The sequence below is a fragment of the Emys orbicularis genome, chromosome 3 (assembly GCF_028017835.1).
Source record: "Emys orbicularis isolate rEmyOrb1 chromosome 3, rEmyOrb1.hap1, whole genome shotgun sequence".
NCBI classification, from domain to species: Eukaryota; Metazoa; Chordata; order Testudines; family Emydidae; genus Emys; species Emys orbicularis.
In genome coordinates this window covers 195250943-195275488 of record NC_088685.1, presented here as the reverse complement: position 1 = coordinate 195275488, position 24546 = coordinate 195250943, and the positions used below count along the sequence as shown (strand labels likewise).

Here is a 24546-nt window from a genome sequence, read left to right as displayed (position 1 = left end):
GAAAAGAGCCTAAGTCCCATTGATTTTAATACGAGGTTTCAATGCTTACACATACACTTTAAAAATGTTTACGCCTCAATCCTGCAGATGCCAATGTTGAGTAGCTTTACATACACAAGTCAAGTTACTCATGTGCGTAAGTATTGGCAAGATCAGAGACATACTGACCAGCGTGTATTGTTAAAGAACAACAATCATGATTAGTAGGGTGTCAGCACATGCTGATATTGGAAACATTGTCAGGCATAGGAATATAGGATAATTAAACTTTAGGTATAAAAAACCAATCTATATTGGTAAGAGTATTTGAGTTCTTTTTTTTCTCATATGGCAAAATGATGTAATTACCCTACCCACATCCTTTCTTCAGCCTCTCATATTTCCTTGACTCAGATATTTTATTTTTCATTTCACTCTACAGTCTGTTTTCACAAGAATGGCAATTATAAAGGCTTTGGACAAGATAAAAGAAGAGGATTTCCGTAAGTAAGTATACATTGAAATTGTGTGTTTCTTAGTATTGGGCTGCTTCTGTACAGAATCAAGATGGGGAGGAAAATGTTAGAGGGAAATACACAAGTATCGTTAATTGTTAAAAATCTACTGATATATGTAATCATATGTATGTATTGGTTAGGAAATGTTGCATTTGCATGTCTTTTGATGACATTAGAATGTGTCATCGTTATCTTTTAAGAAATAATCTCACAATGCTTCAATTAGATCACAAAGAATTGAAAAGTGAACATGATGAAAACAGTTCCCCCCTCCCCCAGATTATTTTATGATTGGCAAATTTAGGACTAGATTGTACCACAAGGGCACAACCTTAGATTATTACTGCATAGTCAAACTGCCACAATTCCATCGCTGCTTCCCTGTTGTACCAGCAATAAATTACTATGTGCTCTGTGCTTGGAATGCTTAAAACTGAAAATATAGTATAGTAGCAATATTGCCAACCCGGGCTATTTGAAAATCATGAGTCAGTCCCAAAAAATCAAGAGATTTTAAAAAATATATTTTAAGTTTTTTATTTGACTTCTGGCTTTTGAGCCTGAGAGTTTGTACTTTCAAGCTTTTCTCTGAAACAGTGAAGATTACTTATTTTAAAAATGATGCTAAGATTCTCACATAATTCCATGACTCTGGGAGCTGGGACTTTAAGAAGAATACCAAATATTTTGAGACTCACAATAAAATTATGAGGTGGCAACATGGTAGCAGAAACTTTCTAATATGCACTTTGCTGAACTGCACAGAAATCATTGGTCTTTTCCCCACCTCCTAGCAAAGATTTAATAGCAGATGATGTAGCTAGGTTCTGTACAGTATTAAGAATTTCATTATTTCTGTAAAACGTACAACAGTACATTTTGCTAATATACTTTGAAGTATACATACAGTTATAACATCAGTGGACAAAATAAATTAACAAAGTACATTCTGCAATGTATTATGCTCAATGTGTTTCATGTTTCTTCCCTTAATGATTCGCAAGGGATCTTGCAGTTTTTAATATGAATAGGGAGGCTACATTGTAGTCATACTTTGTTTACATGGAAACAACTGCATGGATTAATTTTTGCTACAATGATTCAGCATCATGTTTTGAAATTGCTTGTCTTTTAATCTCTCTTTTTTTTATTCAGGCATTTTCCATGTCCCCCAAGTTCACCAAAGAATATCTGTGCGGCTCTGGAAATTCAGTGCACTAATGGTGCAATTTTTGTGGCTGGTAAAATATTTCTCTTGCTGTTATTTTCTTTAAAATATGCCATACAGTCCCTACTATGTAACCAAATGGACTCCTGCTATTTATTATTACTCTTGTTATTAAGCATAGGGAAAAAGAAAACAGATATGCAAGAGTAAAGTTCTAATGAACTTCTCTAGAGAGGAAAAGAGATTACTTTTAACTTGCCTTTCATAGTTTCATAGCGTTTAAGGCCAGAAGAGACCATTAGATCACCTAGTCCAGTGGTTTTCAAAAAAAATTTCTGGCGACCCAGTTGAAGAAAATTGTTGATGCCTGTGACCCAACGGAGCTGGGGATAAGGGGTATGGGGTGTGGGAGGGGCTCAGGGCTGGGGCAGAGGGTTAGGGTGTGGGGGGTGAGGGCTGCAGGGTGGGGCTAGGAATGAGGGTTTCAGGGTGTGGGAGGGGGCTCTGGATTGGGACAGGGGGCTGGGGTGTGGGAGGGGGTCAGGGCTCTGGGCTAGGGGTGCAGGCTATGGGGTGGGGCCAGGGATGAGGGGCTTGGGGTGCAGGAGGGGGCTCAGGTCTGGGGCAGGGGGTTGGGATGCGGGAGGGGGGTCAGGGCTCTGGACTGAGAATGCAGGCTCTGGGTGGGGGTGGGGATAAGGGGTTTGGGGTGCAGGGCTGGGGCAGGGTATTGGGACACAGGGTTGGGGCACGGGGTTATCTCAGGCGGCTTCTGGTCAGCGGCGCAGCGGGGGTGCTAAGGCAGGCTTCCTGCTTGTCCTGGCACTGTGGACCGTGCTGCACCCCGGAAACGGCCAGCAGCAGGTCCGGCTCCTAAGCTCTCACCTGCAGGCACCGCCCCTCCCAGCTCCCATTGGCAATGCGGAGCTGGTGCTCGGGGCAGGGGCAGGGGCAGCGCGCAGAACCCTGTGGTCCCCCCCACCTAGGGCCTGGATCTGCTGCTGGCCTCTTCCGGGGCACAGTGCGGTGTCAGAACAGGTAGGAACTAGCCTGCCTTAGCCGGGCAGCACTGCTGACAGGACTTTTAATGACCTAATTGGTGGTGCTGACCAGAACTGCCGCGACCCAGTGCCTTACATTCAGCGACCTAGTACTGGGTCGCAACTCGCAGTTTGAAAACCACTGATCTAGTCTGACCTTCTTCATATCATAGGCCAGTAAACGTCACCCAGATACCCCTATGTTGAGCCCAGTGACGTTAGTTAAATGAAAGCATTTTAGTCCTCAGGAGACTAAAGACAGAGAACTGGAGAGATTGAGGTGCTGCCAATACCTGAGGCCCCTGCAATAGCAGGGAATCAATTAGGTGAGATAGATCCAGATGATCCTAGCAGGTGATCCATATACCCCCTTCCTTCCTGAGCCCCATAGGTGACTGGTTGAAGCCTTGAAGCATGAGATTGCATTATAATCATTATCAGAATACAGAACTAAAAGTATTATAGGTTGAACATTTAAAGGGGGGGAAAAAAGGATATAAAATAAAATATTAAAATGGAAAAGTTAACATTCTCATGGCCAGCTAGCACTTCCATACTGAATATATGTAATATTTTAATTTACTAATTGGGCTGCGAAATATTTATTTTAATGGAATCAAAATAGCCCAAGTCTGTTGGCCTTCAAATATGTGTTTGCTGCAAAACACATACATCTATTTTCACTGGCTGCTGCAAAGGTGGGCCTTTGAGAAAATCCATGTGTGTGGAGTGTGACAGACTGTCAGTTTCCTGCAATATCCTGAATAAACTTTATTGAATGAAGTTAAACCTTATTGAATTAGGTTTAATACCTTTGGGGGGTCATTGTATTAAAAATGCAAATGTGTATGTGTTGTGGAATTACATATACCTTGTTTACTAGAAGGGGAATGCTAATGTAGTTCCTCCATTATCAGCCCTTTGAAGCCACCCCCCTGGAGAGGTATGCATATGCTAGTTCAAACTGGATTCTCCAGGGACTAAGAGACAAACAAATGATTTTTGGATAAATAGCCTGGTTTTAAACTGGCTCAAGGCCTTCTTCCTGATTCAGCAAATGGACAGGAGACCCTGGTACATGAAGGGCCCCAATCCTTAGTTTAGGCTTGGAAAGACTGGGTCTACTGGGGCCTCATAGCACTGGGTGCTTAGTCTGAGCTGAAGCTATGATGAACTTATAACCACAAGGACTCCCCTTGGATGGAGATTTGAAGGACTGCTCCTGGCAGAATCCATGTTAGGATTGGGGTGTTCCTTGTAAGCTTATTAGTATGCATGTAGGTTCTTTTATTGTTTTTAATATGTTTTCTCTGTGGTGCTTTTACCTTAAGAATAATACAGTCTTGCATAGAAACCTGTGTGATACCTTATAACTGCAGCAGTTACACTTGTTAACCATCTCTGAAGAGAAAACAGTCAGGTTCTGCTTGGGCAGCCTGTCTCTGTTGGGGATAACACAGTGAAGGCAGGGAACTGTGCAGCCTGGAAATACCCCAGTCAGGAGGGACTGAGATGTGGATCTCCACCCAAGAAAGGCTACGGCTGGACAGCTGGAAGCCTGAGAGTGGGTGGCTTTGCTGGACCAGTGAGGGGAAATATAGGTGCAGTTGCCCTGAACTATGACATGGAGGAAAGAGGGGCTTGGTGTTCTGCAGGTGATCTCATATTGTTTTAATAACTTATGGCAGGGGCATCTACAGCCTTGGATACGCATCCCTGTTTATTTGTTATATAAATCCAGTAATATACAATGTGCAGGATTCTATTCTCAGTTTAGGCTAGTGTAAATCCAGAATAGAGCAAAGTCTGTTGACTATAGTGGTGTTACTCTTGTTTTACAGCAGTGTAAATGACAATCAGAATCTGACCCAGTGAGTGGAGTGTATGAGAGTTGATGATGTTTTCAGGAGCTTCACTTTTGCATTTCCTGACTCTTAGTAAAAATTTGCAATATTAAGAGGAAACTGTCAAATTGAAAATTGTGTCTATCTGGCTTGGCTTTAGCCTACTATTGTTACAAGTAACACCTAAGTTTATTAAAATTGAGAGAGATGTAGTATTTCTCTCTCTTAACATTTTGATTACTTTGTGCATTTGACAATGCTTTGTGCATATTCATTTCACAGTTTGCCCAACAGAAGCAGTATTAGTCAGTTTCCTCATTTGTTTGTGTGGGGTTTTTCACAGAGCAAGGGGAGGAGGGAGGAACATTTTTAAAAACAGGAAAATGTGATAGTAAAATCATAAAAGCTGACCAGGGGATGAGAGGAAGGTAGTGTACCTATAACTGCTTTGAACTCTTATGTTTTTAATAAACTAGATTTCAGTTTGAAGAAGTCTCTCTAACTTTATATTAAAATAGGGTTTTTGCACCCTGCAATTCTTCATAAATCAGTTCTTGCCATGACACACTCTTATTTCTCATAGAAGTGAGAGATGGAAAAGTCCTTTTAGATAACCCAGTTCCATCTCCCAGCCAGTTCAGGATTGTTCCTTGATTGAAGCATTCCTTATGTTCTGTGGGAGGTGTTGTATTAACATGCGATAACATGAGGCTGTGACTAGAGCAGATCAGAGGAAGACAATTCTGTTTTATGGCAGCTTTTGAGGTTTCTAAATTCAGCCTTGTTCCACATTGAAACAAAACTAAAACCTTCCGAATGTTTTCATGAAAATGGAATTGTGTTGAAATGTATGTTTTCTGATTGAAACCTGAGCTGTGTGATTTGGGAAATGACATGTGGGTAGGTGTTTAGAGTACTGGGATGTGAGAGACTCAGGTTCAAGTCCCTGCTCTTCCTGATTCAGGGCAAAGTTTTTCATCCCAAATCACTCTGAATGAGGCCTAGGGATTGAACGTGGGGGCTTGTCTCACTTAAAACGGTACAAACTGCGCCACTGTAGCGCTTAGTCTGCAGAAGAGAAGAATGAGGGGGGATTTGATAGCTGCTTCAACTACCTGAAAGGGGGTTCCAAAGAGGATGGATCTAGACCAGGGGTAGGCAACCTATGGCATGCGTGCCACCGGCACACGAGCTGATTTTCAGTGGCACTCTCACTGCCCGGGTCCTGGCCACAGGTCCGGGGGCTCTGCATTTTAATTTAATTTGAAATGAAGTTTCTTAAACATTTTAAAAACCTTATTTACTTTACATACAACAACAGTTTAGTTATATATTATAGACTTAGAGAAAGAGACCTTCTAAAAACGTTAAAATGTATTACCAGCACGCGAAACCTTAAATTAGAGTGAATAAATGAAGACTCGGCACACAACTTCTGAAAGGTTGCCGACCCCTGATCTAGACTGTTCTCAGTGATACCTGATGACGGAACAAGGAGTAATAGTCTCAAGTTGCAGTGGGGGAGGTTTAGGTTGGATATTAGGAAAAACTTTTTCACTAGGAGGGTGGTGAAGCACTGGAATGGGTTACCTAGGGAGGTGGTGGAATCTCCTTCCTTAGAGGTTTTTAAGGTTAGGCTTGACAAAGCCCTGGCTGGGATGATTTAGTTGGGAATTGGTCCTGCTTTGAGTAGGGGATTAGACTAGATGACCTCCTGAGGTCCCTTCCAACGCTGATGTTCTATGATTCTATGATTCAGTGTGGACACTACCTGTCGTGCCAGGAGGGATTCTCCCATTGATGTAGTTAATCCATCTCCCCAAGAGGTGGTACATCGGTCAACGGAAGAATTCCTCTGTCAACCTAGCACTGTCTACTTGGGAACTTAGGTCAGCGTAACTGCTGCTCAGGAGGGTGGATTTTTCACATTTCTGACCGTTGTAGTAAAAATGACCTAATTTTCTAGTGTAGACCAGGCTTGAGTTTCCTGTTGACCTAATCATCAGGCTCTACACCTCTCTCTCTCCTTCCCCCGACCCTCCTGGATATGTCTCTGTGACGTTGCACTCCATATGTTTATGGAAATATGCTTATGAGTGTGAATATGATGTAACTGGAATATGCTTTATGCAAAAGGTCTCTTGTAAGGTATCATTACAAAGCTTATAATCTACTGAGTTTGTTCATCCTATTTGTCTGAATGTATCATTCTTGTATCTGAAACTAGAAATATGAAGTATTACTCTGAAGTCCTATCATAATTACGCAAAGTGTGGGCCATTAATGATGGCTTGGAATCTTGATGGCTCCCATTGACCAGGACAATTGGTTGTAAATGGCTCTGTTTATTTGTAAGCCTTCCTGTGTTCGTGAGTCAGGCTGGGAAGAATGGAGGCTTGGGGTCTCACAGGACATGTGACCATGTCACCTGGTACTGGAATCCATCTTAAACCTGGTGCTTTTCCATTTAGAAGAAGGGGTGGGGACCCAGAGAGACAAAGGATTCCCGCCTTGTGCCAAAGCTATAAAAGGGGGTGGAGCAGGACAAAGAGGTTGCCAGTCCTGAGAAATCCCCTAGTTACCACCTGAGCTGGAACTAACAAGAACTGTACCAGGGGAAAGGATTGGGCCCAGACTAAGAAGGAGTCTAGTCTGTGAAAGAAGCTTATTGGAACATCTCTGAGGGTGAGATTTACATGTATTCAGTTTCTTAAAGGTATTAGGCTTAGACTTGCGTGTTTTGTTTTATTTTGCTTGGTAACTTACTTTGTTCTGTCTGTTATTACTTGAAATCACATAAATCCTACTTTTTATACTTAATAAAATCACTTTTGTTTATTAGTAAACCCAGAGTAAATGATTAATACCCGGGGAAACAAACAGCTGTGCATATCTCTCTGTCAGTGTTATAGAGGGCAGACAATTTATGAGTTTACCCTGTATAAGCTTTATACTGAGTAAAACGGATTTATTTGGGGTTTGGATCCCATTGGGAGCTGGGCATCTGGGTGCTGGAGATAGGTGACTTGCTGAGCAGTTTTTGGTTAAAGTCTGCAGCTTTGGGGGCGTGGACCAGACCTGGGTCTGTGTTGCAGCAGACTAGCATGTCTGGCTCAACAAGGCAGGGTTCTGGAGTCCCAAGCTGGCAGTGGAAAATGGGCTCAGAGGTAATTCCAGCATGTCAGGTGACAGTCCCAAGGGGATCTCTGTGACCGAACCCGTCCCTGAAACATTTTGGCTTGAATGAAATGATGTTCTAACCAGCTCTAACTGTGACCTCTCTGGCACATATCCACTATCAGAATGGAGAGAATAGCTCTGATCTAGTGTTTTCCTATCTCTGTTTTATTTATGCACAGAAATCAGAAATTCAAAATTGTAATCTCCATAGCAACTGTAATTCGAGAACCCTTGTGCCTGTGTAGTATTTAGTACATGGTGTTAGTTTTAATGATTTAATATAGGTGTGCAATATTGCTGAGTTACAGTTGCTGGAGAATCCCTACATTTGAATTCCCTATCCGTAAGATGTAAAATATCAGCGGTAACTATGTATTAGCATTGTTTTTTGCATTTAATTTCATTTAAAAAAAAGAAAAAGGAAGAGAAATGTGATATGATGCAGGAATACATACACTACTTACATCCAACAAACTATGTTAAAAAGAACAATAAGGTGACAAAGTCAAGTACTCAAAAATTCCAGAATTAAGATTGCTGTGGAGCCTTAATTTGGCCCCCTGGAGCAGGTGTATACAACCTTTAATTACATAATCATATACTATTGTTAACACACGGCCCCTGCCTCATTCAGTGAATGAGAAGTTATTTGATATTTCCTTTTACCCCCCCCCCTTTTTTCAGTTGTGGACCCCACTTTATTTAACATATATCATCCAAACCCTGCACTGAATAGAACATTCTTAATTTCCTCCTGAGCCTTCCTGTTGTGCTCTCCCCATAGTATGTAAATTATTATTAACAAACATGAGAATTTATCTTTCCAACACCCCCATAAGACTAGGTAAAATGTGCTATGAAACACTAGAACTCAAAGCGCCAGTCCATTATGTGAGCTCAGTGGTTCTCACCCTATTTACCATTGTGGGCCGCATATACAGCACTCTGTGTGTTATGTTGGCCACATCCACACAATATATATACTACCTGTATGGCACTGAGGATGTCACATGGGCCACAGCTGTGTGCTGATTGGGCCGCAAGTGGCCCACCGGCCGCGGGGGTTGAGAACCACTGTGTTGGATGCATTAATGGTAACATACTTGTTCTTTTGACAGGAAGGTACAACAAATATTCAAGGAATTTACCACAAACTCCCTGGATTATAGATGGAGAGCGAAAGCTGGAGTCTTCAGTGGAAGAGCTGATTTCAGAGCACCTAATGACAGCGTTTAAAGCAGATAGTGAGTGTCCAGTATTGTATATCTAATTCATAGTACTTGGGTTAATTTTTCTTACACATCCTGAAAACAACTCCCACAACTGGCCCATTGGGTTACCAGCCTCAGTAGACAGGCAAATTGAATGCACGTGGAGAGAGAACTACTCTCTCATCCTTCTCAGCTGTCCTTGCAAGCCAAGGCTGGTCCTTCCATAGTCTATGTTATGCCTGATCATTAAATAATTCAATGCTTGCTTTATTTTGTCTAGTATTACCCTTTTAAAATAGTTCTGCAGCTGAGCCTGATAGTGCCAGTGGGTCCAGCATGTATGGTAGTCTGTTTTAACTCCTGCACCTCTTTCTTAACAATTTATAAATGAATGCTCATTACAGAAGACACTATTTAACAATTAAGAAATGCTAAAAAGATTAATAACATATTGGTTTATTATCTTATCCTCTGACTATTGCAGTGTGAAAGTGAAGTAAGTGTGAATGTATTCATCCAGTGGTGAGTGGGGCTTAACTCCCAGGCATGGTTGGGGCATGAGCGGTCAAGCCTAGTGTGTGGAGTCAGATCTTGCAGGTTGAGCTGGAGCCAAGGGTCGGAGCCAGAGTCAGAAGCCAGGAATCAGAGGAAGATGAAGGAACAGGGTCTGTCATAGCAGGTGGCTGGGGATCCACCTAGTTGCACAGACAGATTCTTGGTGTCTCCTCCAGGCTTAACTATTGCACCTGGACCCATCAGGGACCCTGGAAGCAGTGCCAATCAGGCCCTCTGTGGGCAGCACATCCTGTGGTGCTTGGGCCTGCAAGGCTCATAGCCTGTTGACTGATGCTCTGCCAGAGCTGTTAGGAGGTAGTGTGCACGCAGCAGGTTCTAGAGCTGCAGATCCTCATACTCCCAGCTGGAAAGCCTTGTTTATTAATTGCTTCTATCTCAAGTGTTCCAGAATACCTACCTTGACCCTTTTCTCTTGGTCTTGTTACACTGCCTTTCTGCTGTGCATAGAAATCAACTGTCTAAACACTAATCAATTAAATAGGAGTTTATCTGTAGGGGAAGGGTGCTTATTGTCCATTTCTTGGCCCCCAGACTCAGGGATAGTGACCATTAGGTACAAGGACAAATTTAATTCAAAATTAGCAAAATTCCTTTTCCCCCGCAGTTGTATATGTCAGACTGGACACTGGGAAAATCCCAAAGTAGTAATCCCAGCATACTGTTAGGGAAGGTACTGAGAGGCACGTGATTTTAGCATGCAGAACTCCCACAGCTGCTATCCACACTGGTTTGTACATTAATGGTGAGAAAAGGTATGAAGGTCTGCTCCAACCGGTAGCTTGCAGAACTCAAGCAAGGGATCACCTTCCCATTTCTGTTGCTGATGTGGTTAGTGACCTGATAGAACTAGTAAGTACCCCAATGGTTGATGGAATGGCTGGGTAGACCTCACTGCTTCTGTCCCTCACTCACCTGGCAGTGGAAGCTGAGGAAACCCCATACACAATGAAGAGAGATGTCCAGTTTGTGTGGCCTCCAGGGTTCTCTTGAGACAGCTCCACAAAGCTACTGTCATATCCAGAGTGTGAATTTTTTCCATGTTCTTCCTTGGAGGGATGGAGGTGTGACTGCTCCTGAGGCAGGTTAACTGGGGAAGGAGTCAGAGGTAGGACGTTAAGTACCAATCTAATCCTTACCATATCTTGAGAGAGAAAAAATAAGTCTATTCTTGTAGGTGACACCTGAAGTTCCCTTCCCCTTCTGGCCAAGTGTATGGCTAATAGACAAATAGCTTCAGAAGTGAGGAATCTCGCTGAAATCTTGGGAACTCATGAGTGTGTTCAGGATAAGAGTCACGGTGTGAGGGGACAACAAAAGGCTGGAGTCTCAGATTGAGTTCAGTCACAACCTTTAGGTATTTAACTCCATCTGGGTAAGAAAAGGAGTAGGGATTAGCAGCGAGTGGGATTCCTTTTAGGATTAAATTGCTCTTTCAAACTTTCTCAAGGTTGTGATGTCCCTCACTCAGGCAGAGGAACTAGGAAGTCTCTATTTGAGGGATGAGACAGTGACTGTCTCCAGTTTTGTTAAAATAGACTGCAGACTACATTTTAAAATCGATTTAAACAGTTTTTCTTCTTTTTCTACAAACAAGCTGAGAAAGCTTTAGATTGATTAAAAAATTTAAAGGTAAAATCTCTCATTCTCTGTTCATATTTGTTTTTAAAGGTTTTAATTTTTCATCCTCTGGAAGAGAAGATGTGGATGTGAGAACGCTAGGCAGAGGTAAGGTTGGAATGTCCCTTCATTAAAGGCATAAACCGAACAAAATGATGTCTTGGAGCTACTCAGACAGATTTTGTTGTTTGTAAATGGAAAACTAGCTTGTGACACAAATGCTACTTTGAAACATTCTCTCAATAATTTTACTGACGTATTTATTTAGAGGCACAGACAGACATTATTTCATAAAAAGAACTCTGTGTGAGAGAATAGACCTCACCATAATCTTCTTGGCTGCCCAAATACAAACATTTAGAAATCCATAGCTTGTTATAAATATTCTATCTTGCATTTCCTAATTTTAATCCATTTATGTCACATTAATAAATATATTGTTTTCTGTTATGTAATTCTGTTTTGCATCTTTTAGTTAGAAAAATGCCTGTTGCTCTTTCAAGATGATCATTTCACTTTCTGGATGTAGCTCCTTTAATCAGCTATGCTAATACTTCCAATAGCTTTCAGCTACATGAAACAACTGTAGCAAAAAGAGTAAAAATCAATAATGAGGTGTACCAGACGCTGGCTAATTTGTGGTATAATTCCAGGCATTGCATATCCTGGGATCAGCGCTGGCCCAGAGCACAGAAAGTGCAGCCATTTCAACAGATGTTTAGTTGAGGGAGCTGGATTTAACGTCATCTTGCACCTGGGCATTGCTGTAGGTGACAGAAAATAAGCTAATTAACTTTTTTCTTATTTTATTTTTTAATTAGCACAGACTTGTACAAGATGTCTTCTGGGAAGCAGTAATTTGCACTTACTGATAATACTTAGGTTTAGTAGCCAAAAAACGTCCCTTGTTTCTTTCCTTCCATTTGATGGCGATGTCTCTGATAACCTCAAACCCCATATGTGTGTGCATAAGAGTAGACAAATTTTTCACACCTTCCGACCTTAATGCATAAATTCAAACATTAATTTAGAACAACATGTTTTTATGTTTTATGACTCTATGCATGTTGCCAGGAAGGCCCTTTGCAATTGAGCTTGTGAATCCTCATAGAATACATTTTACTGCCATGGAAATGAAGGAACTTCAGCAGGTAAATCATTTGCACTTCATGAAAATCATAAAGCACGTGTACTTTTGTAACAGGGCAGCTTTGCTAACTAATTCCTTTTCTGACATCACAGAAAATTAATAACTCTTCAGACAAAATAAAAGTTCGAGATTTACAGCTTGTCACCAGGTCAGTATTTACTGTCTCTGGCAAGGGATTTCAGAACGATGCTTTGGGAATTCTGCAAACATCCTCATTTATACAACTGTGTAGTTATGCTTATGTGTGATCCATTTCTTTTGTTTAGAGAGGCAATTGGACATATGAAAGAAGGTGAGGAGGAAAAGACAAAGACCTACAGTGCCTTAATATGGACAGACAAAGCAATAGAGAAGGAAGATATTGCACTTCTAGATGATATGAAGGTATCTGTATTTTTCTTGCTTTTATAGGTACCTACCTCTTGGTAGGTAGTGCATGTGTCTCTCTTTTTCTCTCTCACTGTGTTTCATTGAGCATGGGTTCCTCGTGCCCTTTTATTCTAGGGCTTATTGTATCCACTCTCCCATTTGCCATTCCTCTTATGCTGTTAAGTCTAATCTTTCCTACCACACAGTCACTGATGCTGTGCTTCTCCTTCACCCAGGATGACCAGTTATTAGCCTATCGGAGGCAGATGTTGTGCCAATTATCAGACAGCACAAAGTGCTTTTGGAGGTGGAAATCTCTCTCCCCAAGTGCCCTTCATGTAGGGTGACCAGATGTCCCGATTTTATAGGGACAGTCCCGATTTTTGGGTCTTTTTCTTATATAGGTTCCTATTACCCCCCACCCCCATCCCGATTTTTCACATTTGCTGTCTGGTCACCCTACCTTCATGCCATCTCAACATTGCTAAGGGTAGACGAGCAAAACAGAGGAGGAGGTTAAAGCAGAACTAGCAGCTATAGCTGCTTGTTCTGTCCAGCCCCAGTCAAAGTCACTTTGAGGACAGTCACAGCAAATAAATCCACATTCAGATGGCTGTGCAAAATCATGCAAACCAAAGGTCTGACACAAGTATCTGAAGTGAAGAGAATGCAGTGGTGGAATATGGACTGTCCCAAGTGTCAGTTGGTGAGACACATTGTGTTGAGATATGCTGGCTGGTAGAATGCCCATTTCTATGTTCAGGTTTTCTAGTGTTGGAACATTGGCCTTAAGAGTCTGCTAGCAAGAGCATTCTCAAGTAGAGACTACTGTTACTTAGTCTTTACTCCAAAAGTTGTGTGTGTTTTGGCTTGAAGTATTAAAATGCATGAGGACAATTGGTGCTCAACATTTTTTTTATCATACTAGAAAAAGATGCTTCCCAAATCAATGCCTCTTTTTGTAGAGGAAAGCTCTTTAAAGATATGTGATGAAATCTTTGGTCGTCTCAGCTCTGCTTTCTAATTCTTATTTGTGGAGGGTTGGATGCAGTTTAGACAAAAGCCTTTAATTTTTTTGAGAGTGCCCTGAGGCTCTCATTGAGTTTGTAAATCCTGGAGTTATTCCAGCAAGAGACTATGGAGATTTCAAGGTTATTATGCCTCTGCATTTGTGGTTCCACTAGCTTGTATCCGCATGAGGCCTTCCCAATAAGACTTTAAAAGATAGTTGCCCCCTTTTTTCTTTGATATACTTGGAGGAGGACTTAAAGAAGAAACACTTCTCAGAAGATCCTTCAACTACCAGAATATATTATTAAAAAGTAGTCTTATATGAAAAGAAAAAGCTATATATGTGTTAATTTGTGTGTGCTCTGTGTTGGACAGTTCTTTATTTGTTTTAAATTCTCCAACAGGAATTAAAGATTGATCAAAAAACACCTCTGCGGGTTCTTCACAGAAGGCCCTTAGCTGTAAGATCTCGTGTCATTCACACCATGAAATCCAAGTACATAGATGACCATCACTTTCGCCTGCATCTGAAAACTCAGGCAGGGACGTATCCTTTAGACCTACTGCATGATAAATTTTAGAAATAGTATGTTGTTACCGTGGTCATACAGGTGGTGTTTTCTTTTGCAAGTGCTAGTGTAGTCTGTTTGCATTATAAACCCCTGATTTTTCAACAGTTCATACATTGGGTTTTAAGGGTTTTTTTAAAGTTTGCTTTGAGTTGAAACATGTACAAGTTACAAGCTCAGAAATGCAATTGGTATACATTGTTTTGCTTAGTAACAAAAAAAAGCCCATAATTATTTTCAAGGTACAGGAGAGCAACAAATGTATAGATATACACAGATTTCAGGCCCTTTATTTATCTGTAATTTAAAAATGGAGTGTTGCAAGCCTTTGGCATAGTCTAGATTGGGATAAAGATCTGTGCATGTTATATGCCAATTGCTGAGGTTTTTTTGCCTGTATTTTCACTGAAGTCTTCAGTGGTGTTTGAGGGGCAGCATTTGGCTCTACATCTGTAGTATACCCTAAGCACTCAGCTGTTTTTGTTTTTTTAAGTAAAACCTCTCAGTATTAACGTTAAGTATTAGACATAGCCAATAGTACTTTTCAGATTGATTTGGGTAGTAGCATTATAAACTTGCTGTGTATTCTGAGTGGATGTGTTAAATTCTCAGTTTTGCCTGAAAAACACTTTTTAATCCACCCTCTTGGTTCTAGTTCTTATATGGGCCTCCAAAACTGCGTAAATAAACATACCAAGAGTCCTATTCCAGCTTCCATTGAATCAGGAGAAATGTGTTTCATTCTCTAGATGCAATGGAGGGCGTGGGGGAGGTTCAAGATATGTAATTAATTTGTATTTGCGAGTTTGTTAGATCCTGGGTTAAATGTATTTGTTTTTATGTTTTAATATTTGCCTAACACTTAGGTACTAAGAGTCTGTTTAAGGAAAGTTAGCAGTATGACTCACTCATTTATTATCTGAGAAATAGTTATATAACATTTTTAAAATGAAACCATTCTAATGACTGAATATTGGTATGTAGTATCGGTTGTTGCTGTTTACTGTAACAGGTTTAGAATTTAGTAAAATGTCACTACCCAGTTTAAAACAAACACAAGCATGGATTGTGATCAGGAACAGAAATAGATTTTGTATTTCTGCTTTGTGTTTTTCACCATATCCTTTTCACCTTTCTTCATTAATCAGCTCCGGTCACGCAAGGCCCACACTCACTTTTCCTTAAGCAAGATCTAGTTACATTAAAGAGTTTGTCCATGGAGATTTTGGAAGAACAAAACCCAATATTGGCTTCCTACTTAAGAGAACTGCTGACATTCTGGAGCTGGATGTAGAGGTAAACTGTTCATAATATATCGGGGTGGCCAAACTGTGGTTCTTTTACAGTTGAAGTGTGGCTCGCGGCTCCTCCCCCCCCCCCAATGCATCCCCATTCTCCACCTACCAGACTGGTGTGGGGGGAGAGCTTAGGACTACTGCCCTGCGGCATGGTGGTGGGGCTAGGGGCTTCTGCCAGAGATGACTGGTGCCTGCTGAGAGTGTGAGGGCACAATATAAAGGTTGGCCCCCCCAACATCTTGAATCATGCCCCACCCTTACCCTCAGTGGCCCCTCCCTGCAGCTCCCAAGTGTTAGCTCTGCCTGGAGAGACAGTGGCAAACAGCTGGGAGCTGCAGGGAAAGGCTGCTGCCTCTCCCCACAGCCGGCCGGCCACAGCTCCCAGCTTGCTGGCTCCAGCAGCTGCTATGCAAGGAGGGGCGTGGCAGCACCATGTGACCAAGTGGGGCCAGCAACACTTGGCAAAAATCAGGGCTGGGGGGGGACATGACCCCACATCCTGTCCCCCCACATTGCTTCTGGCTTCTGCCCAGCAAAGAGGGAGGTCTTGGGGATTCAGCCTGGCAGGGCTCGGGATTTCAGCAGGAGTGGGGCTTCAGCCCCGAGCCCTCCCAGGTGCTGGGGTGCTGAAGCCCTGAGACAGTCCTGCAGGGAGTGGGGAAGCCCAGAGCTCCAGCAGATGCACCCTGGCTCTCGAACTTCTGAAGATTGTCATATGCGGCTCGGAGGGTCAGTAAGTTTGGCCACCCCTGTAATATATCCCATCTTGAGGTCTGCAAAGCAGTTGCATTTTTAAGGGTTTGTCTACACCTGAAAAATAATCCAAAATAAGGTACAGTATGAATTTAAAGCAGATTAACTATTGCAAAATGGATTAAGCTCCTTTGGAATAAGGCAGTTTTATTCCAAAATAAGAGCATCTACATATGGAGTTGATCAGGATAGCTATTCTGGAATTATGCCTTGTGTAGACAAGCCCATAAGCTGTATGTATAAACTTTCTTGCTTTGGCTTAATTAACCATCCTTACTGCTATTAATGCAAAATATGATGTTAATACAAAATAATCGTTAACATTTTAAACACATCATTGAGTAGGGTTACCAGCCGTCCGGGTTTCCCCGGACATGTCTGGCTTTTTCAGCTTTAAATGGCCATCCAGGGGGGATTTCTAATAAAGTAGAAATGTCCGGGATTTCCCCCTTCCCCTCATGCAGAGTGCGGCGTGGCTGATTGGACGGCTGGGCCTGATTGAAAGCCGCTCGCAGCCACTGGGGCCTCTAGCAGCCAGAGTCCCCCCTCCTCCCCCGCAGAGCAGCACCACAGTGTTTGGCTGCACGTGGCGCTCGCAGCTCTCCCTCGACCTGGTGGGGGGGCAGGCAAGGGTCAGGGAACGGGGGGGTTAGATTGGTCGGGGGTTCTGGGGGGGGCTGTCAGGAGAAGGGGGTGTAGAGAGCGGTTGGGGCAGGCAAGGGACAGGGAACGGGGGGGTTAGATTGGTCGGGGGTTCTGGGGGGGGGCTGTCGGGAGAAGGGGGTGTAGAGAGCGGTTGGGGCAGTCAGGGGACAGGGAGCAGGGAGACTTAGATGGGGGTGGGGTCCTGGGGGCAGTTAGGGTGGGGGGGGTCTCAGGAGAGGGCAGTCAGGGGACAGGTAGGGGGTAGGGGGATTCTGAGGGGGGCGGGAAGTGGGAGGGGGCGGGGCTGGGGTGGGGCTAGGGCGGCACCCCGTGTCCTCTTTTTTGATTGTTGAAATATGGTAACCCTATCATTGAGCCATATAATCCAATGATGTCATAGACGTCCTTCACTGACGTCTTCGGGGCTCGCTACGGGAGCAGGGATCTGCTTACCTGGGGAAGGGTCTCCTGGATATATCGTGCTTATTTAAACTCTGGCTTTATAATGTTCATCAGTGCATAGTGGAGTGTCGTTTAGCAATAGGGAGTTTTGCTTTGCATATTATGCATGCCATACCCTCTCCCTTTAACAGAACTTCTGAGAAGTGGGGCTGGATCAGAAATAAGAGAAATATAACCGTTCGTATCAATGCCACTGATTCAAATGCAACACTGGATAACATCTGACTACTTGCTGGTAGCCTCAGCTTGGTTTCTAATTAACACCTATCCATATTAGTCTCATTACCCCTGATGGCAAATGAGCAAATGGGCATGAAGACTAAATTTTTCTTGTACCAAAAGATGGTCCCTGCAAATCAGGAGTTAGACATATTGGTAGGGCAGAGTATGGGAGGAAGCCTAGGCTGTACCTAGGGTGACCAGATGTCCCGATTTTATAGGGACAGTCCCAATATTTGGGACTTTTTCTTATATAGGCTCCTATTACCCCTCACCCCCGTCCCGATTTTTCACACTTGCTGTCTGGTCTCCCTAGCTGTACCAGATCTTAGGATGAAGGGAAGATTTTGCAAGTATTAAAAACCAGGCATGATCACTAATTTCACATTAAAAAAGAAAAGAAGGAAATAGAAAATGACTTAAGTTATCTGATCCTAAATTCTTAAGCCTCTGTCACAGAATAAACACACAGAGTCGTCTGTTTGGAATCCCGATTACAAATCTTTTAAATTATAAATGAATTCCTGGCGTCATTGAAATTGGTAGGAGTTTGGCCTACAGTGCAGCCAGGATTTCACCCATATACGTTTGAGGAACTGCACACGTGCTACAAATGTTTAATTCTACTATCATAATCAGTATTGTCATCTGACTACATATATTTTAAAATATAGTGATTGCCTTAAGAAAACGATGGACTAAAATAAGTTATTTAGTTTCTGGAATTTCAAATGGAATTGCTGAAATATAATTGTAAAAAATTATTGATACTGTGGGGATTCTGCTTTCCTAACATTTTTTAACTGCAGAGAACAGCATAGGCTTGGGTTTAATATTTAAACAAATGGCTGCAGTTTAATACTTTTTTTTTATGTGAAACAGCCAGCATCAGGATTTTATCTTTGCTAACTGTATCCCTGTAAAGGGGAATGAGCCTAGAAAGAAAACTGCTGAACATGAGGAACTAATGCTAGACTGCAGTTGATAAGCATTGCTCTCATGCTGAATGGTGTCAGTGCAATTATTGCACACAACTATGAACGATGTCTGGGGACTTGAAAATAATTAGTCATTTTACTAATAATGGATTTTAGCCTAGCCCAAGAACCTAATCCTTTTATGAAGATGTAGATTAGGTAAGGAGTAGGTATGATTAATTTAGGCAATCTTGAAGCCAGGGTGTTTAATGTGCCATCTTTGTGACCCCTACTTGACAAATGCCTGATGCTTCATTAGTGACGGATGTGCTGCCTTGGGAGCAGAGCTGGCAACAAGTTTACACCCAAAGGGAATTGGCCATGGGGCCTCTGTGAGGCCGGGGGGAAAAATAATTCAGATTCCCATTAACTGTTAGACGTGCTGCTAATAAAGTATGTGTCAAATATGATTTGTGCATTTTGACCAGAAGTAATGATGACTTAATCATCTCACCTACATAAAATCAGCCATCTTAATTTTTGAATGAACTATGCATGTTGAGGAGTCATATTTGGGGAGTGATTGGACTTTACTCAAACTCTGCCCACAGTTCCAAACTCTGTCCTCAATCCCATAATACCTGGATGTTTCTGCTGTATTGATCAGCAATAACAATAGTTATTAATCACATTTAACTCACCCTAATCAGCCTGAAATACAGTTTAGAGCTGGCTGGCTGCAGCCTCAGACCAACATCACTGCATTAGGTCACATTTGGAAAAGCCTAGTGTAAACTGTAAAGGTTAAAAGCTTTTTGGCTTTTTCAAAATGCAGTCTTACACTGTGCAGAAATGTATGGGCCACCAGAGAAATGCAAGATACCCCATGCCACTGTGTACCAGCTCACTCCATCTCTCTTGTGCAATGCTGTTTTGTCATGTCTTTTTAAGAATTTGTTCCCCTTTTGTAATGAAAGTTATTCTTTTGTTAATATGCAGAAAGCGCTAGTGGCAAGTCTCTTCTAAAACACCAGCTCTCCTGATCTAGTGATTTTTGCTTCCCACCACCCCCCTTTCTCTTTTAGTCTGTTGATGTTGATTGGCCTCCAACCCTGAATGATTAGAGTCTTTCAAGCTCGGAAGAGGAAGAGTGACTTGACTCTCTTATCAGGAGCTGACAACAAATTGAACTGTGCACCGTATGATAACTTGTTTATCCCCTATATTTCTGTTGAACATTTGGATCACGTTGATCTGTTAGGTTTTTTTAATTGGCTTAAAAACTCAGGATCAGTTGATGCTTGTTCAATTAATTTGCAGCCTTATTGTAAATAAATTACCGTCCCATGTACAGGGGTCTCTGACAGGCAGATGTATTAATAGCAGTAAATGGTTTCTTTTAAAAAAAATTATTTAGAGAGATGTCCAAACCCTGATCTTTGCGAGATATACCAAATATGCTTTCCTGAATACTGTTTGAAACCCTTTGATTGAAAAGAGAAGTCCCCCTCCCTCAAACCACACATACCATATATCATCTAATTTTGTTCCCAACCAGAAAAAAAAAATGTAGATGCATGTTTGTATAGATACCATAAGCATAATCTTCTTATCTAGATGTTTGTACCACTTCCCAGATCAGCAGTCTAAAAGCCTGCTCCTTAATACGCCAAAGACTATTCATGTAAATGAGAATTGTCAGGATCAGACCATAAGAAATCAATTGTATATTGTTAATATGAATTTCTGAAATCAATGAGACTACTCCTGGAGTGAGGTACTGCTCAACATGAGTAGGGGCAGCAGAATCTGGCCTACAGTATTTTCCCCATATATGTACTAGTGCTGGTTAGATTTTGACTATTGCAGGGGGCGGCTGAAAACTTTATACCCAAAAATTCAGTTCAGAAATTCAGGAGGTACCTCATGGAATTTGTAGTTCAGGTACCTCATACTCCTATTATCTTCTGTAGGCCAGGGTCCCTGACCAGCCTACGTGTTCCATGTCTCCCCTCTTGCTGAGCCCCCGTGTGCAGCATGAGAGATGTAGTCTGGCTTGGGAAGCCACAACACGAAGGAGAGTGGGGACATGAGGTGCCTGAACTACAACTCTTTGATGTACCATAGTGGAATTACTGAACAGAAATATTTGGGGTTTTGGCTGACACTCAAACATGTTGGGGGTTTTCTTGACAAAAGTTGAAAATTCCAACAGAAAGTAGCTAATTTTTTTGAAAATTTTCATATAGTTGAAAACTCAATTTTCCATCAGAAAAACAGTTTTAATGAATTTTTTTTTAATCATCCCTAGGCTATACTTACTATGTTCATTGATTAATTTTATTTTATTGTGCTGCTACTTTGGCGTAATACTGGCAGGTCCAAGTTCCTCTGTGAAAGAGCCGTAAAAGTGGCGATATGTTTGTGTTACATTTTGCGTGGCAGGATAAAGAGTTGCAGTTTACACCACATCCCACTTCCTGTACAAAAAGTGCAAGACGGATAAAAAGTTCTAAGTCATGATAGAATTTTAGCATGAAGTAGACAAAGGGGGTAATCTACAGAAAGACAGCTAATTCACTACCCATATGGGTCTACCAGCAGTAGGAATGGTGAGGCTGGAGTGTATATGGTTTTTTGTCATTTTTATGTCAGCAAAAACATTTGAGTCTGGTCTGCACTACCAGTGGTAAATCACAAAGCCCAGATTTGCCACTGTAGCTGAAGTTCAAGTATATAGAAGCATATGAAAACTTGTGTATAAATGAATAAGCTCCCACTTTAATATGTGAGTGTGAAATGGCCCCATAGGTTGTAACCCAAATCAGAAATTAAGAGGACTTCCTTAAAACACATCTTGCTATATCTGATAAAATCAAGACTGAGTGAGTGCATCATAGAGCTGTTTCTGTGCCTATGAAGCACAAAAAAAGAGATGAATAATACAGGAAGAAATTGAGAGGATTTGGAATTATTAAAGAGGCTTTTTCTTAAAGTGTTCCAGAAATATGTCAGGTATTCTGCAAGACATAATGCTATTTATGTGGTGGTTGGGGGAGGAACTGTTGGGTGGACTGTACCCACTGCTAGTATCAGGAAAGTTACCCTTACAGATTTCAGCATGGCACACCTGTGTTACAATGTCAGCTTCCAGTTTAGGGCCAGGCCTCAGAGTCTGTAAGTTGGCGTAGTTCTGCTATTGTCAAGAGAGGTCTGAGGAGCCAAACGCTTCCAGCAATAGTTGACTTTGTAACTGTTCACACTGATGATTATCTAACACTAAGAAAGGAGGCAACGTGAATGATGGAAAACATAAGAAAGTGAATTCACAAAAGAGAAACCCCGTGTAATTGTCTTGATTTCTTGAAAGAACCTATTGAAGTGAACTAGATGATAATGATTTCTAAATTCCAAAATCTATAGGGAAAAATCACCAGGAATAGACATAGCAGATATCACACAACAGCCCCTTCTGTCTGTTACAAAGCTAATAAGGCAAAACAGAAAAAAGAGAGAGCTGCTAATGCTGTTTTAGTACAGAAAAACACTCTGGTCACCATTATCTCCAATATTCCCCTAATATAGCTTGTGCTATGGGAGCAATGAAGACACAGTTGAGAGCTAGAGTGTAGATGGATGATGAAATTGTAAGGGCTATTTTAAAATACAGGGTCTAATCTCCCTTCAGAGCATCTACAGCGCTCCCAAAAATCCTGAATCAAGACTGGCTTTCCCTAATACATCTGCATTGGGGTATAATCAGGGGTGAAAGTAACTTAACGGACTTACCGGTAAGCAGGGCAGCCGGGGTCCTGGGCAAGGTGGGGGAGGGGGACTCTGGGCCCCTCAAAGGGCTGGGGCTGAGGCCAGGGCCAGACTTCCCCAGTCAGCCTTTCACCGCTGCCCACCCCACACTGACCATGACTCCGGCAGCAATTTAAAGGGCTCGCCCTCCCAGTTGCTGCTACCATGCCAGTGGCGGCCAGCAGCCCTTTAAATTGCCGCTGGACCCCCAGAGCTCCCGTGCCAGCGGCTGGAGCCCTGGGCCCTTTTAAAATAGTCAGGCCCCGGGGCAGCTGCCTCTTCCCATACAGTCGGCTGTGTACCGGCGGCCACCTTCTTACTGGTATGCCGCATCAGCTTACTTTCACCTCTGGGTATAATGCACATGAAACTAAGCTGGTAGCTAAGGTGCCTATATATGTAACCATCCGATTATGTTGTGAAAGTGATCACATAAAATATAAAGAAAATTCTGAAAAGCTAATGTAATTTGTTTTGCAACTTTGTTTAACAAGAAAATAAACCCTTCGCTCCTTCAGCCTGTGTTTGTTTGTAATTTACATTGCAGAACTGGAACTAAAATACATTATATTTTTAATTTAAAAATAACATCAGGGCAAAACTTACTCTTTCAAGTAGCATCACTGAATTAAGGTGATAGCTTGTGTGAACAAAGGGAGCAGGATTTAGTCTATTATAGAAACTTGTCAGATCAGAAATGTAACCTACTGAAAGGAACTATGCAAACAATGGGGGGGAAAAAGTTGTTTCATACATTGCAACATTTCAGCCCAAAGAGACAGCTTAGTGTATATAAAAAGTTATTAACATTGACTCAGAAGGAACTCTAGGCATCACTAAAACTACTCATTCCCCCATCTGTCCTAAACTACAAAACACATAGCTTTTTAGAATTGGGACAGTGCTATGTGGAAAATAGATTTCCTATTCTGTTCAGAATCTAATGGGACTGTTGTCCCTCAAAGGTCATAGGAACTAGGGTAGCCAATAAGAAAACTGACATTAAACCCAGTATTGAACATCCTTAAACTTGAGTGATGTTTCATTTAACTCAACAGGACTTGGTGTGAGAATAAGGATTTGCAGGATCAACTCCCATAATGCAGAAGAAAAAGGTATGTTAAAATAACTAGAGTGGGTGATATGTGGTAAATCTAGAGAACATCATCCCTACTGTTCACTACTCCTGGACCTTACATTTCAAATAATAGCTGTGCAACTGCCCTCTGAAACTCAAGCTTCTTGAAGGTGTCAAAGACACCCAAAAACTGAGCCCCTGCCAAAATATCACTAGTCATTTTTCAGAAAGTAGGCCTTAGGCCTACACAGAGTTTTTGCACGGATCTAACTAAACTGGTAGGTTTAGTAAAGGTATTCATATTTGTAGCTATACCAATAAACACATCTTTATACCAGTGTAACTGCCTATACACTAGGGAGGTGTGCTGATTTAACTAAATTTGTTTTTCTGTCAATTTAGGCAATCAATGCAAAAACTATGTAGAGATGCTCTTAAGTCACAACAATACCCAGTAGCTGTGGAAAATGCCTTAAAAATAAATTTCCTAATATGAACAAAACAAATGCAGTGTCTCTCAAGCTGATTGAAGCTTTTGGGGCCTCACATGAGTAGCCTCATTTAAATCAAGGGGTGTTGGAGGGGCTGAATAACTGTTAGGATCAGATTTTTTTCCCCTCTAATGTTCTTGAATTGTCTATAGGGATGAAGTATAAACACAAAGCCAGCTTATCTTGGAGCCAAAAAGGAAAACACAGAGATGAATGAAAATATTTAATTATACACAACAAAACAAACTGTACCCAAGAATTTTTGAAATAAAAAATTACTAAAATGTTAATTGAGAACTTTAAAGAAACTGATTGAACAGATATTTCAAGCTGTATTTTGATCTCTGTTTCCTCAGTCATGCTCTGTTTGGTTATTACACCTACAAATCACATGAAAAAATGCTGCTTGGTCCCTTTCATTTATTTTAAAGCTATTACAAAAATGCTGAAGACTAGCACATTGCAGCTTCTCTCTCATTAGATTTATAGGAAGCATCTGTCCAAGCTCCAGCTGCATAAATATAGTTTAAAAATATCTGCAGAAATATATACACAGACCTGCCCTGTATTGAGCATCACGACTGGAGTTGCATAATCACCTACACCAGTGGCTTTCAACTTTTTTTCATTTGTGGGACCCCTCAAAA

At 41.7% G+C, this 24546-nt stretch overlaps 1 protein-coding gene across 1 annotated transcript in view; it reads left to right on the top strand.

The window, feature by feature from the left end:
• Window positions 1-20072, top strand: part of PUS10 (pseudouridine synthase 10) — a 70278-nt gene extending 50206 nt beyond the window's left edge. The window contains exons 9-18 of the mRNA XM_065401524.1: window positions 422-486; window positions 1653-1738; window positions 8848-8973; window positions 11185-11241; window positions 12208-12284; window positions 12376-12431; window positions 12550-12667; window positions 14068-14210; window positions 15429-15528; window positions 19612-20072. Coding sequence (XP_065257596.1) covers window positions 422-486; window positions 1653-1738; window positions 8848-8973; window positions 11185-11241; window positions 12208-12284; window positions 12376-12431; window positions 12550-12667; window positions 14068-14210; window positions 15429-15528; window positions 19612-19650 — 867 coding nt within the window. The 3' untranslated portion in view covers window positions 19651-20072. The remainder of the gene's footprint in view (window positions 1-421; window positions 487-1652; window positions 1739-8847; window positions 8974-11184; window positions 11242-12207; window positions 12285-12375; window positions 12432-12549; window positions 12668-14067; window positions 14211-15428; window positions 15529-19611) is intronic.
• The last annotated feature ends 4474 nt before the right edge of the window (window positions 20073-24546 follow it).